Source organism: Epinephelus lanceolatus, chromosome 14 (genome assembly GCF_041903045.1).
Source record: "Epinephelus lanceolatus isolate andai-2023 chromosome 14, ASM4190304v1, whole genome shotgun sequence".
NCBI classification, from domain to species: domain Eukaryota; kingdom Metazoa; phylum Chordata; class Actinopteri; order Perciformes; family Serranidae; genus Epinephelus; species Epinephelus lanceolatus.
In genome coordinates this window covers 38,373,013-38,387,275 of record NC_135747.1, presented here as the reverse complement: position 1 = coordinate 38,387,275, position 14,263 = coordinate 38,373,013, and the positions used below count along the sequence as shown (strand labels likewise).

Here is a 14,263-nt window from a genome sequence, read left to right as displayed (position 1 = left end):
GGTTGTTTGTTAATCACAGCTTTAGTGTTAGTCCCTTCATTCATTTATCAGTCTCACTTTGTCGTGTAAGCTGTTTCCTGGCAGCCTTAGCTTGTGCACAGTTAGCATAAGCTAATTACGTTCACCAAGAATGTTGCTCGTTACTGAGAATACATTTTTTTTTGTGCAAAAACTAATTACCTGGCTGAATTGGGTGATGATGCAAAATGAAACATTCTGATTTAAGAAAACACCCACTGAGGTAGAAGAGTTTTGTGGTGCTAAATGTAGTTTGTAGATTTGTTTTCTTGTACCAATTCACCTCAGAGGAAGTGTGTTTTCATGGTTAGCTAAATAAATAAAAACAACTCTACAGTCCTGCTATAAAATGGGTCATCTGTGTTTTCTTGTTTTCTTACAGTGAATTGCCTCTTCTTACTCAGAGATTATTTATCAAAACACAGTATAAAAATCATCTGACGTACTCAGGATGTCCTTGGGCATGTGGTTTCCAGGGACTTCACTGGGCTCGCTGATACCGATCTTGTTGACGGCTTTAACTCTGAACTGGTACTCAGTGTTGTCCATCAGGCCTGTCACCAGGAACTTGGTGGCCTGGAGCTTTTTCGGGATGTTGCACTTATTCCAGTGCTCTGCGTCAACTCTCTTGCACTCCACCAGATAGCCGATGATCTCGCAGCCACCGTCGTACGCTGGTTTGGTCCAGCTGAGGCTGATGGAGCTCTTGGTGGAGTCCACCACCTTGGGGAAGGCAGGTGGGCCAGGAGGATCTGGAGAATTATAGTGATAATATGTGTTGAGTTGAAGATAATTGTTAGTGGCAGCCCTGTTTTTAACCCTTTATACTCTGCAACAGAAACGGTCCGCCAGTGCCTACATTGGTATTTTTCCTTATTGTGATGTCATTTCTTGGAGTATCTCCAAATGCCTCATATCCCTAAAATCTGAGAGCTAAAAGCTTATGTAAGTCATTAAACCATAATAACTCATCAGTGTATTGAAATTGTGTCATTAAAAAAAACAAAAATCAGACATATTTTTTATCAGATTTTACAAAATAAACACACAAAACTTATTTTGATCCAAAATATTTCTATATGTAGAAACATTAACGAAACATTTCTTAACACTCTATAATTATTTTTAATTATGTACATAATTTGCATAGTGCAAAGGTGTCTTGATAGATTCATCATTCACTACTCTGGTGCAACTATGCGTTTTTGTGCAATTTTGCAACCCATGCAACGCAATGTAATGACGTCATTTCGCATGTACAACAGGATGCCATGGAAGACAGGAGCCTTCGCTTTAAGCTGCAAAAACAATGAATGCTCCACCTATTATGGTTTTTATCTTAAATCGATATATATACTAGGGCTGTCAACAAATATTCTAAATTCGAATTTAAATTTGAATTTGAAAAAAAATTGGACCTTCGAATGTGAAAATTGATATTTGATTGTGGAGAGAAAAAAAAAACACCACCGCAACTGTCCTCTTTGCGAGTAGGTGTTGGCCTGGGCCGCTGCACTGAAAGCACTGGACAAGCGGTTCTGCTCCCAGCTGCTGTCTCCGTCACCCGGCTTGACACATCCGCTCGCGGCTCGCGCAGAAAATAGACCAGAGCCGGCCACGGAGCTGCGCAGCGCTTCAAGGCTCTTCGTAGCGCTTCCGTGAGCGGTGTGGCCTGACGGGTCAGAGAGGCAGGGCGTTTCTAACGTAATGTTATAGATAATTGTTTTATGTGTTTTAATGTGTAGGTATGTAAATGTTTTCAAAGACGTTTATGTTGAAATAAAAATACCTACAAGTAGTTATGTTTCCTTGTATTAATACATATACAAGTATGTTTCCTTGTATTAGTTTGCCCTCTTGTGGACATAATGCGAAAAAAAAAATTCAAATGGTTCGAACCTATGAGTTATTTTTAGAAGGAATATTCGAATGTCATTTTTGAGCAATTTTGACAGCCCTAATATATACAGGACTATGCAAACAACAATCAGCTGCAGCCAATACAGGACTATACCAGCAGAATTGTGGCGACATACTACGTTTGCATCACATTTAATGGCGTGATGACAGGGAAGACGAAAGCCTTAGCTATGTGCTACAAAAAGAATGAAGGCTCTAGTTATTGTGGTTTTTATGTTAGATCAATATAGAGAGGATTATTCAAATGACAATCTCCAGTGGAGCATCTGTTTTTCATGGGTTAACAGATACTTACAGACTGGATCAACAGCCAGTGCAGCGTTAGATGCATCACTGGGTTTGCCCAGACCGGCCTTGTTAATGGCAATGACTCTGAACTCATACTCAGAGCCCTCTGTCAGTTGAGCGGCCTTGATGGTCCTGTCGATGACCGGCCGGCGGTTGACCTTAGCCCAGGTCAGCTCAGTGGCTTCACGTTTCTCCACCATGTAGCCCAGGATGGGGGATTTGCCATCGTTGGCTGGAGCCTTCCAGCTCACTGTCATGGAGTCCTTAGTGATGTTGGTGATGACGGGTGGCTCGCATGGACCGGGAACATCTGAGGGAAGAGATAACAGCATGACGATCTACCATCAGTGTTTGAGTTTATCGTACCTCAACAACAAAAAGTGCTGTCTCACAGACCTCATCCAGTAGCATAGTTCTCTTCAGCTATAGAGTTGTGAACATACCGTACGGGTTCTTGACCATGACAGGGTCTGTCATGATGACATCTCCCACACCATACTGGTTCTCAGCGCTGACTCTGAACTGATACTCATGTCCTTCAATGAGTTTCTCCACTGAGGTGTCTGTGATATGTCCATGGATGTTGGAGGTGACCAGCGCCCAGTTGGCTCTGCTGGTCTCACGTTTCTCGATGATGTAGTTGGTGATCTCAGAGCCGCCATCTGCGAGTGGGGGCTCCCATCGCAGCTTAACGCGGTCAGCAAACACCTTACTGATTTTGATTGAGGCCGGGGGCCCTGGTTTATCTGCAGGATAAACAGTGTGATATTCTTTGTTTATCTGTACACATAAAAAGCTTCACTAGAATAAACCAGTATTAAATCTGACTTACCAAGCACCTTGACCTTGATGGTGGCGTACTTGGAGCCATGGGCATTCTCAGCAGTGATGGTGTAGTCTCCAGATTCCCTCCTGGTGACACAAAACAGGTCCAGCAGGTGGACATGTTTCTTCTGGCTCATCTTCATTCCTTCGGCGAGAACCAGAGGCACGCCGTCTCTCTTCCAGCTAACCTTGGGTAGTGGCTTGCCAAACACCTCAGCATCCAGGGAGATGTTCTCTCCAGCTTTAACCACAATCAGGTTCTTCATATTGACACCAAGCTCCACACGAGGAGGAACTGCACACAAGGAGAAGAGAGAATGATCATCATTAATCAGTAATGGTATTTGTGAGACTTAGTTTTCCATGCTGTGTGGGGCTGTACCGTTCTCTGCAATGATGGCAATGGGGTCGGACAGCTCTGATGGCAGGCTGGTATTGATGGCCGTCTTGGCAATGACTCTGAACTGGTACCGCTGACCTTCCTCCAGGCCACTCACCACGTAGCTTTCCGTCTGGATGTTCATGCAGTTGGCATTGCAGCGTACCCACTTTTCCTCTGGAGGCTTCATGTACTCCATGAAGTAGCCAATCAGCTTGCTGCCACCGTCATGCTTGGGACGGCCCCAGACAAGCAAGACAGAGTTCTTGGTCACATCCATGGGCTCGGGCTTACCTGGTGGGTCTGGATGGATAGAAACAAAGGGTTGTAGAATCACTAATGAACAAGGAGGAAGGTTTGAGTTAAGGATGAGTGAACAAGAACCTGGTTTGTATCACTGGCCTGAAAAGTAAATTTCACCTGAAGCAATGGGGATCCAACCTCAATTGTTTGACGTCATCCTATTTGTATTTACCTTTCTTTAACAAATCAAATATATCATGTTGAAATAATTTATGTCATTATCGTACCAACTGCAGTCCTGGCGGTGATGAAGTCGGTCTGCTTGCAGGGTTTGCCCTGTCCAGCCAAGTTGTGTGCCGACACCCTGAAGGTGTACTCCAGGCCCTCCATCAGGCCACTGCAGGTGTACTGGGTGGCTTTGACCACGGACTCGTTGGCCTTCACCCACAGGATGCTGTTCCTCTCCTTCTTCTCGATGCAGTATCCAGTGATGGGGGTTCCACCGTCATTGCTGGGACGCTCCCATGACAGGATGACGAAGTCCTTGAAGACCTTGTTGATCTGCAGGTTTCTGGGCTCGCTGGGAGGATCTTTAGAGAAAAAAATAACAGTTAGTACACAGTATCATAGTATGACAGTAACAGAGCTAAAAAAAAGTTTTGGCACAGACTCACCAAATGGATATTTTGCAATCATCCTCTCAGAGTAGATGGGTGCACCGATGCCGAACCTGTTCTCAGCACGGACTCTGAAGCCATACTCTTTGCCAGGTGTCAGTTTGGTAACTCTGAAGCTGGTTTTGGTGCAGGATGGGGACATGGTGATCCAGTCACCCTGGCTGATGTCACACTTCTCAACAATATAGTTGGTGATGTTGCTGCCGCCATCCTCCGGTGGGGAGTTCCAGAGCAGCGTGCAGGCATCAATGTCCTGTTCAGTGATCTCTAGAGGAGCTTCAGGGGGTCCAGGGATGTCTGCAGGGACAAGAAGGATGAGTCATCCATGTAGGTGTACGACCTGACATTGATCATTCACACTGTAAGTATTATCTGTATATTTCAGCCTTAACGGTGTCTGTTGTTCAAACTGACCCATGATGGTGACTCTGAGGATCTGGTTGACCTTGCCGGTGCTGTTTTCGGCTGACAGGCTGTAGTAGCCGCTGTCCTTTCTCGTCACATTCTTGATGATAAGCGTGCAGGATGTCAGCGTCTTTACAACGGACAGCCGGTCAGAGGTCAGCACATCCTCGTTGCCTTGCTTCCACTTGCAGAGGGGAGGGGGTTTACCTGCCACAATGGCCTCAACCACCATCTTGGATCCAGCTCTGAACGTCATGATGTCTGGCATGATGATCTTAGGAGCCACTGAGAGGAAGAAGCAAAAGTTAATTTAGAGATTCATCAGGGAATGTTTTAAGTTTTCTGGCTCCAAAGCTGAACACCAGTATCCATCAGTACATTGTGAGGTACATTTTAAGGGCGGTCTACTCACTGAGCTGCTCCTTGACCTCAAACACTCCCTCTGCCTCTCGGGCCAGGCTGACTCCCACTGAGTTCCTGGCTGCCACTCTGAACTTGTACTTCTTTCCCTCTTTCAGACCAACCACCACGATGGTCAGGTCCCTGACCACAGAATAAGGTGTCCACTTGTCCTCAGGCGCTCCCTCCTCCTGGTAGTCCACCACATAACCATTGATCTTGGCTCCTCCGTCCCTGAGTGGCTTCAGCCAGCCCAGTGTGGCGCTATTCTTGGTGATCTCCAACACATCCATCTTCTTCGGAGGGTCTGGCTCACCTGAATGCAACACACAGCAGGTGTTAGGAAAAATGTAAAAAGCAAAGAACAACAGAGGCCAACGAACACAAGGGTCTGATAGCACAGTCTGTGGTGGCACTCACTGATGGGGTCAACAGCCAGATAGGATTTGGGTGAGTCCTGAGGAACTCCGATGCCGTACTTGTTGCAGGCTGTGACTCTGAAGTAGTACTCGATGCCAGGAGTCATGTTGGTCACCTTAAAGCTAGTCTTCTTCAGGTCTTCTGTACACTTGTTCCAGGTCTTCCGGTCCACCTCCCGTTTCTCCACAATGTAGTTGAGGATGGGGCTGCCACCATCATTTTCTGGTGGCAACCAGGACAGCTGAGCTGTCGTCTTGGTAACATTGGTTGCCTCCAGGCCACCAACGGGACCAGGAGTATCTGCAGAGGATGAATATAAGAATCACTTTGATCATACTGTTTCCTTACCAGTGAAAATGAAACATTTTTTGTTAAAGGCAAGAGCTGTAAAAATGTAGTTTGTCATTCTGTTTCTCACCAAGGACTTTGACACGGACAAACACGGCTTTCTCTCCGGCTGAGTTCGACAGAGTCAGCGAGTATCTCCCAGAATCCTCTCTGGTGCTCTCAGGGATGACCAGGAAGGACATGGTGTCAACCTGGTCCACATGACCTCGGCGTATCACGTTGTCCACACCCAAGCGCTTCCAGGTAACCTTGGGGGCGGGTCTTCCTCTGATCACAGCAAAAAGCCTGATTGGACATCCAGCCCTAACGGACAGACCTTTCCTCAGACTGGCGTCCAGGTCAATCTCTGGAGCCTCTGTTGCCATAGAAACACATTGAGATCATTAGAGTTGTTGACATTTACCATGTTGTGTAAGATTAACTGCAGCAAAGTTGACTTTCATAACCATTCATTCTTACCCAGGATCTCCTTGGGGGAGACGGCCTCCTTCAAGTAGGCATGACGTCCCCAGCCCACTTGGTTTTTGGCGGACACCTTGAATTCATACTCCTGCTTCTCATCCAGCTGGCCGATGGTGAACTCTGTGAGCACCAATGGGCCACGGGTGTCAATTCTCTTCCAGCCCTCAGTGGGCTTCTCAGGGTCTGCCTCGCTCTTCAGCCTCATGTCCAGGCTGTAGCCGATGATGGGTGCACCGCCGTCATACACTGGTTTAGACCAGGACAGGGTGATAGACGTCTTGGTGCTGTCGCCCACCTTCAGGCCTGCAGGAGGGCCAGGGGGCTCTGCAGGTAGAGACAGTGAAACAAAAGTCAACAAAATGACACTCTGACATCTGAGGCTTGTATATTCACGGCCTGAGCACTAGAATATTTTTAAGACAAAACTGAACTGTGACTGCAACCACAAACTCACCAATGGGATCTTTGGCTGCAACTGGTCTGCAGGGTTTGCTGGGCTCTCCCAGGCCTACTTCATTTTCAGCCTTCACCCTGAACTGGTACTCATGATTGGGGATCAGGTTGGCAACTTTCATGCGTCTCTCAGAGATGGGGCTCTTGGTGCATGGCACCCAGCGCACTGCCCTCTTCTCTTTCCTCTCCAGGATGTAGCCAGTAATAGACTTTCCTCCATCATTCTCAGGAGGAGCCCAAACAACAGTCATCTCATCTTTACTGACCTGCATCAAAAAAGTTTTAACAGTGTAAGTAAACAAGCAGCTTGTTGTAGCAACAAGGCAAAAATGTTTTTCCCATAAGCCAATTTTAGGAAAATCTATAAAACAGGAATTCTTTTACTTACCTTGGTGACCTCAGGGGCATCTGGGGGTCCAGGTCTGTTCAACTGAGTCTTGACAGTGACGGGCTTGCTCTCCATGGCGGGGCCGGTTCCCATCTTGTTCTCAGCCCTCACTCTGAAGATGTACTCGTTGTTCTCCACTAGACGAGTAACATTGCAGTACGGTGTGACCACAGAGTCTGAGTATGTGGACCAGACCATCCTCCTGGTCTCACATTTCTCCAGGATGTAGCTGTCCACCTCACAACCTCCATCATCCTCTGGAGGATCCCAAACCACTCTGCACTTGTCGGACCCGATGCCAGTAACCCTGAGGTCCCTCACTGGGCCGGGGACGTCCAGGACATTAACGGTGGCATATGCCGTGAAGGTGCCCAGCGAATTAGTGGCAGTGATGATATACTTTCCACTGTCGGTGCGTCTGGACTTGGTCATAAGGAACTTGGAGTAGTCAGGGCCAGTTTCCACGCTGATTCTTGGGTTGTCTCCGACAGCCTTGTCTTTCGTCCATTTGACCTCAGGCTGAGGCTTTCCTCTCAGGCCAGCCTCCATCCTGACTGACTCTCCTGCCTTCACTGTCAAAGCTCCAGCCAGCTTCAGATCCAGGACAGGCTTCTGCAACTCCTCCTTCACCAGAATATCAGCAAGTTTTACCCAAGCACTTTCACCTCCTTCATTGACAGTCTGGACCCTGGATAACAAATGATAATTATTAAGTCATTTAAATTAAATAAAGCACTACTTAAAGAATACAGTTTCTGAACCACGACAGACCCTGCAAAACAACTGGTATGAACTTTTTAAGTGAGAATGCAGTAACCTACCTGAAGGTGTATGTCTGGTTCTCTACACACTTGTCAGCCAAGAAGAATGTGTTAGTGAGAGTGCCGGTGTTGAGTTTCTCCCACTCTTCAGCATCTTTGGTTTTGCATTCTAGGTTGTAGGAAAGGTAGAGGCTGCCACCGTCATAGTCAGGCTTCCTCCACCTCAGATAGACGTAGTTCTTACCAATGTCAGTGACTCTGAAGTTCTCAGGCTCACCAGGCTTCTCAATGGGGTCAATTGCCAGCAGAGGGGTCTTGGTTTCCACACTGGGTCCCGGGCCTATCTTGTTCACAGCACAGACACGGAACAAGTACTCATGGCCCTCCATCAGCTTGGCCTTGATCTTGCGATTGGTGCAGTTGGAGGTAATCATAGACCACATGCTAATGCTGGGCTCGCGGCACTCCACTATGTAGTTGGTGATCTCGGATCCACCATTATCCTTGGGGGCCTCCCAGTTGATCATGCATGAGTCCCTAGTGGCATAGGTGGTATGCAGGTTCTGGCAGTGGGTGGGTCTGTCTAGAACATTGACTGTGATTGTGCAAGATGCCTCGCCACCCTCATTTGAAGCCTTCAGGATATATTTTCCATGATCATCTCTTGTGGCTTCCTTGATCCTCAGATGGACCAGAGGGAGGTTCTGCATGATAAAGACACGTTTGCTTTTCTCCAGAACTGTCTGCTCCTTTGACCAAAGCACTTCTGGGTCGGGGCGAGCCTTGATGTAGCCAGTGATGTTGATGTTGTGTCCGACACGCACAGTGACACGCTCGCGGCAGCTGGCATCCATCTCAATCTCCGGAGGGATCAGGATATCCTGAGCAGTGACGGACTCTGGGATTTCTCTGGGCTCTCCGTCTCCGATCATGTTTGAGGCGAAGACTCTGAATCTGTAAGTCACACCCTCCTCCAGACCCTTCACCGTATAGGCACACTGCTTGATGAAGTCCTCCAGGTTCACCTTTTTCCATTCTTCAGTATCTGCCTTCTTCATTTCCACACTGTAGCCCAGGATAGGGCTGCCTCCATCTTTGTTGGGTTTGGTCCAAACCAGGTCAGCAGTGGACTTGCTGCAATCTTTAAGTTTGGGGTTTACAGGGGGGCTGGGGACGGTGATGGGCCTGCAGGGCTTGCAGGGGTCGGAGATAGGAGAGGGGCCACTGTAGCCGGCAACATTCTCAGCAAATACTCTAAACTCATATTCATTACCCTCAAACAGACCCAGAACTGTGTACCTCAGGTCCCTGCAGGGTATTCTGTTTACACGGATCCATTTTCCTCCCTTGTGTCTGCGCTCAATGATGTAGCCAAAGATCTGGCTGCCTCCGTCAGACAGGGGCATGGTCCAGCCGAGTGTAACAGAATCCTCTGAAATATCAGAGGGCTGTGGCTTGCCAGGCGGGCTGGGTGGCATGAAGGAGTGCTCAGCGACAGTGGGCTTGCTCTCCAGAGGAGCACCGATGCCCATTTTGTTCTCAGCACGAATGCGAAGCACATATTCGACTCCCCTCTGGAGGCGGGTGATGTTCATCTTGGTGGCAAGGCTGCCAGAGCTCACACCTCCCCAGGTCCCCTTGTTGGACTCTCTCTTCTCCACAATGTAGTTGGTGACAGGGCTGCCGCCATCGTCTTTGGGAGGACGCCATTCAATCATCATGGAGTCCGGAGTGACCTCCAGGATGTTGAGAGGTCCAATGGGAGCAGCGGGAACATCCAGGACAGTGACGTTCAAGGCCGCCGTCTTGGTTCCAGCTGGGTTGGACACAGTGAGCAGGTAGGTGCCGGTGTGGTTCCTGGTGCACTCATTAATGCTGAGCACAGTGGAGAAGTTGTCCGTGTCGATCTTGGTGTTACCCTGGCTTTTGATCTCCTCTCCTTCGATGGACCACTTGGCGCTGGGAACAGGCATTCCTCTCATGATTGCTGGCAGCCTGATGGTGGTGCCAGCCTTTACGATGATACCCTCAGTAAACTTAACGTCCACCTCGAGAATTGGAGGAACTGTGGACATGAAGACAGAGGAGGTTATCTCAAGCTACTAGAGTCACTATGTTCCAATAATAATTCAAGGCACATTAGTTTGCTGATGTGGACTTCAAAAAGAGCTACACCTGCACCAACACTGATGATACAGAAAATATTGGTGAACCTCTAATTTCGACTGAAAATAAAAATAAAAATGAATTATATATGATCCAGCATAAAATTTCTCCAATGGAGATCATATGGAGTGCTGGGGTTTTGTCCTGTATCTTACTCAGTTTCTCCTGGCAGAGGATAGGCACAGTGGTGTCAGGTCTGCTGAGGCCAATGGCGTTCTCAGCCCTCACTCTGAAGCGGTAGGTCTTTCCCTCCTCCAAGCCTTCATTCACATGACTCTCAGGGATGCTCACAGTCTTCCACTCGTACCACTCCTTCTCTCCCTCTTCCTGATACTCCACCAGGAAGCCTGTGATCTCACTTCCACCATTGCGATCGGGCCAGTTCCAGACCAACCACACCTCAGTCTTGTCCACGTCGGTGTGGTGCAGGTCTTTGGGAGGACCAGGAGGGACTGGAGGGAAGGAAAAAAACACATTTAGGTTTGAATCGGTGAGTTTGAGCATTTATAACATAGACTCCACCTTCCTTTATCCTTTAAGAGACTGATGGGTTTGGGGTTTTTTTGAGTAACAAATGCTTCCTTGAAGGATAATCCTTTGAAAATGTCAGCGAAATGGTGGAAATTTGAAAACACTTTTACTTTTGCCTTTGAGTATTTTGTTTGCGTTTATTTTCATTGTGTGTAAACACACTTTGGGATCTACTCTCAGCACAATATAATACATATGAATCTGCTGATCACTGTGCTGTTACTCACAGAGTGGGTTCATGGCCTTGATGGCCTTTGGCGTCTGGACATATTCGCTCCGGCCGTATATGTTCTCAGCAGCAACTCTGAATGTGTAGGATGTGCCCTCCATCAGGTGCTTCAGCGTCATGCTGCGTTTCTTGGATGTGGAGCAGACGGGGACCCACTGAGTGGACGCCGTGTCTTTCTTCTCCACCACAAAGTTAGTGATGCGAGTACCACCGTTGTCCTCTGGGTCCTTCCAGGAGAGGTAGGCAGAGTCGCTCCTGACATCAGACACCCGGAGGTGCTGGATGGGACCAGGTTTGTCTGGAGAAAACACAGGAAGAATGTCACTGATCTGTTGAGCCTGGCTTTTCATTGATGACAGATACAAAATGGAATTAATTAAATGTATCAATTCTTACTACGGATGTCAACCGTATACTGTGGAGAATATTTTTGACTGGTTATCCATGCTGGTCTACAGGTTAATTTTGCTGCTTTTCAAATTAGTGCAGTGCACACATAATGGGTCTGGTGGGAGTTAGCTAGTGGCGTCACTCATTAGGCGTTTACTGCAAGTAACGCTGTCCAACCCAACAGTGTTGCTGTGAAAATATGGTGGCCATCCTCCAACCTCCCACCAGGTCAGCCTGTTGAGTAAGCTGTTCACTTTTGAATCGCAAACCCCCTTTAGCATTGCTATAACTGTTAGCTCTGTTAGCACCCTTAGCTTTGTCAGCACAGCTTTTGGTGCTAACATTCATTGGTTAGCAATGCAACAATGGCTTTGGCTCAAACTGAAGCTACTTACTCACCAGGCATACCTGGGGGGAGTTGGAGAGTGGCCACCATATTTCCGCAGCTAATGATTACCATCAGTAAATTGCTGAATGAGTGGCGCAGTTAGCTAGCTTCCACCCAACCCATTTGGTGCGCTGTGTGGAGTGGCCAAGGCTAACAAGTGGAGACCAGAGGGTTGGCAGCGGGCACTATGTGTAAGCATGTTAGCATGGGCAAGAAAGTAAAATAAAAGGCAAAACACTTACATCACAAACCCTGAAAATGTCACCACCTCTAAATTAATAGGACTGTGAAATGTGGTGCTAAAGCTCACTGAGTCAAAGGAGCGCTGCACCAAAATGAAAGGCCTCTTAGATTTTACAGAATTTTGCATTTTTTTCCTCTTAAAAATAATAGTGGGTGTTGGGCTATCAAAAAACAAAATGAACAAAAACTAGCAACTCCTTACCAAGAACCAGCACGGTGCAGGTGGCGGTCTTGGATCCGGCCGGGTTCTCCACGGTAAGCGTGTAATCTCCACAGTCACCGCGGTGACAGAACCTCATCTCCAGCTTTGTGCCTGCCGTGTTGGTGTCAATGTCAGCCCTGGTGGGCACCTCGGCATCGTTCTTCTTCCAGGTGACGGTAGGGAATGGGACACCCTTGATGGCGGCCATCAGAGTGATGTGAGTGCCGGCCCTGGCCTTCACCTCGCGGGTCATTGAAGCATCCAGAATGAGCTCTGGGGGCTCTGAGGGGGTGACAGGAGAGTAGAAGAAGCACTGCTCATTAACATAGTAATATCACATTTGATTTACAAAGCATTTCATAAAGCAGACGTTGGTTAGATAATATGTCACAATGACAACTTACCAAGTCTGTCCTGCACTCTGATTGGCTCCTTCAAGTTAGCCGGATCAGACACTCCAGCAGCGTTGACGGCCATGACTCTGAAGCGGTACAGAGCTCCGTCAGCCAGGCCGACCATTTTAAACTTGGTCTCCTGGCAGGAGTCTGGAGTCTGGTTCCCCTAAGGACAGCAGCAGGACAAAAGTTCAATACCACTTCAGGTTTACAGGGATAAAGAAAATGCAGTGCAAAGGTCATGGGGTCATTAACATCAAATGGGGAAGTCCTCTGACCTGCAGCCACTCCTCCTCTCCAGCCTTCTGGTACTCCACCAGGTATCCGAAGATCTTTCCTCTGCCAGTGTCAGCAGGCGGCTCCCAGGACACAGTCACTGACTCCTTGGTGAAGTCAATGGCCTCAAGGTTCAGCGGTGGACTTGGTTTCACTGTGAGACAGGACAGGGGGTACTTGTGGTGAGTGGACACACTGATAATGAAGAAACAAAGTGCTGCTGTAAGTGGTGAACTTACCGATGGGATCTTTGGAGAAGACAGGTTTGGACGGTGGGCTCGGGTCTCCGGCTCCCACCACATTCTCAGCGCTGACTCTGAACTCGTACTCACAGCCCTGCAGCAGCTCTGTCACCCAGTACTCTACCTTCGGAAAGATTCTGTCTGTGTTGCAGCGAACCCACCTGGAGACAGAGACATTAACACTTTATCTATGAGCCACAAAGAAACATGCTTAAACGTTAAATGCAGAGGCGGGAGGAGCCTTCTGTCCATACTCTGTGTTCATTTCATCCATATTTGTGCTTGTTTTCTGAAAGCTTATAGTGTAGCGTTCAAACGAGGAGGAGACTACGAAGAAATTTTAAAAATGGCGGTACACAACGCATCAATAATACAGTGAAAAGAATTCTTCATCGACATTTCAGGATGTATATATTGACGACAGAGACAACCGCCGTCTACAACACTGCCTCCATTAAAGGGTACAAAATTACAACCTCCTCCAACATCGCCTTGTTTGTATTTTTGTGAAACTTTTGACTCTGCCCTCTAGTGCCTCTATTGGCTGTACACATGACATCATAAAGGACGCATAGAAGTATGAGGCAGTGACATTTACAACATTTGCTTTAGATGGATCTAATTTCATACGTAAAAGGAGAATAAATCAGCCTTAAGAAGTTTTAGGGGAACATTTAGAGATGTTACCTTGAGCTTTTTTTGAAAGATGACTCAACTAATCTAACATCTAGATGAATAATAAAAACACTCTTTAATTGCAACCATAGTGTAGATACAGATTAGTGATCAGATCCCAAACTCTTAGATGTTTCAAAATTGCAGTGTTTGTGGCCTCAATGTTTGTTTCTAAAAATAAGTAAAGTGGAATTTGAAGAACCTTAAAAGGCAGTTTTCCAGCTTCTGTCAGCTTGATGTTCCCATCTGAGACTCAAACTGGAGGCATCATCCTCCAAACTACAGAAGTTTTTGGTGTTTTGTGTTTGTGTACCTCTTGGCCATGGTCTCCTTCCTCTCCACAATGTAGCCTGTGATTGGCTTTCCTCCATCAGCAGGTGGCTCCCAGCTGATGAGGGCAGAGTCATGATAGACCTCCTTCACTGTGGGCTGTTTAGGAGCGTCGGGCACCCCTGTGATGGACACAAACAGACACAGACTGATCAGACACTGCGAGATGTTTCATTTTTACTACCCAAGACTTTCACAAAGGATTCATCA

At 47.4% G+C, this 14,263-nt stretch overlaps 1 protein-coding gene across 26 annotated transcripts in view; it reads right to left on the bottom strand.

Annotated features, from left to right (window-relative positions):
- ttn.2 (titin, tandem duplicate 2) overlaps positions 1-14,263 on the bottom strand; it is a 248,700-nt gene that overhangs the window by 53,013 nt on the left and 181,424 nt on the right. For all 26 annotated transcript variants that reach the window (XM_078174675.1, XM_078174686.1, XM_078174684.1 and 23 more), the window contains 22 exons: positions 14,037-14,175; positions 13,046-13,209; positions 12,809-12,960; positions 12,540-12,696; positions 12,136-12,417; positions 10,911-11,210; positions 10,308-10,604; positions 8,047-10,051; positions 7,226-7,913; positions 6,839-7,103; positions 6,382-6,708; positions 5,993-6,277; positions 5,575-5,874; positions 5,168-5,470; positions 4,765-5,040; positions 4,348-4,647; positions 3,961-4,263; positions 3,434-3,733; positions 3,059-3,346; positions 2,670-2,972; positions 2,234-2,536; positions 465-770 (listed from right to left, as the gene is read on the bottom strand). In XM_078174675.1, the coding sequence (XP_078030801.1) occupies positions 465-770; positions 2,234-2,536; positions 2,670-2,972; positions 3,059-3,346; positions 3,434-3,733; positions 3,961-4,263; positions 4,348-4,647; positions 4,765-5,040; positions 5,168-5,470; positions 5,575-5,874; positions 5,993-6,277; positions 6,382-6,708; positions 6,839-7,103; positions 7,226-7,913; positions 8,047-10,051; positions 10,308-10,604; positions 10,911-11,210; positions 12,136-12,417; positions 12,540-12,696; positions 12,809-12,960; positions 13,046-13,209; positions 14,037-14,175 (8,043 nt within the window). The remainder of the gene's footprint in view (positions 1-464; positions 771-2,233; positions 2,537-2,669; positions 2,973-3,058; positions 3,347-3,433; positions 3,734-3,960; positions 4,264-4,347; positions 4,648-4,764; positions 5,041-5,167; positions 5,471-5,574; positions 5,875-5,992; positions 6,278-6,381; positions 6,709-6,838; positions 7,104-7,225; positions 7,914-8,046; positions 10,052-10,307; positions 10,605-10,910; positions 11,211-12,135; positions 12,418-12,539; positions 12,697-12,808; positions 12,961-13,045; positions 13,210-14,036; positions 14,176-14,263) is intronic.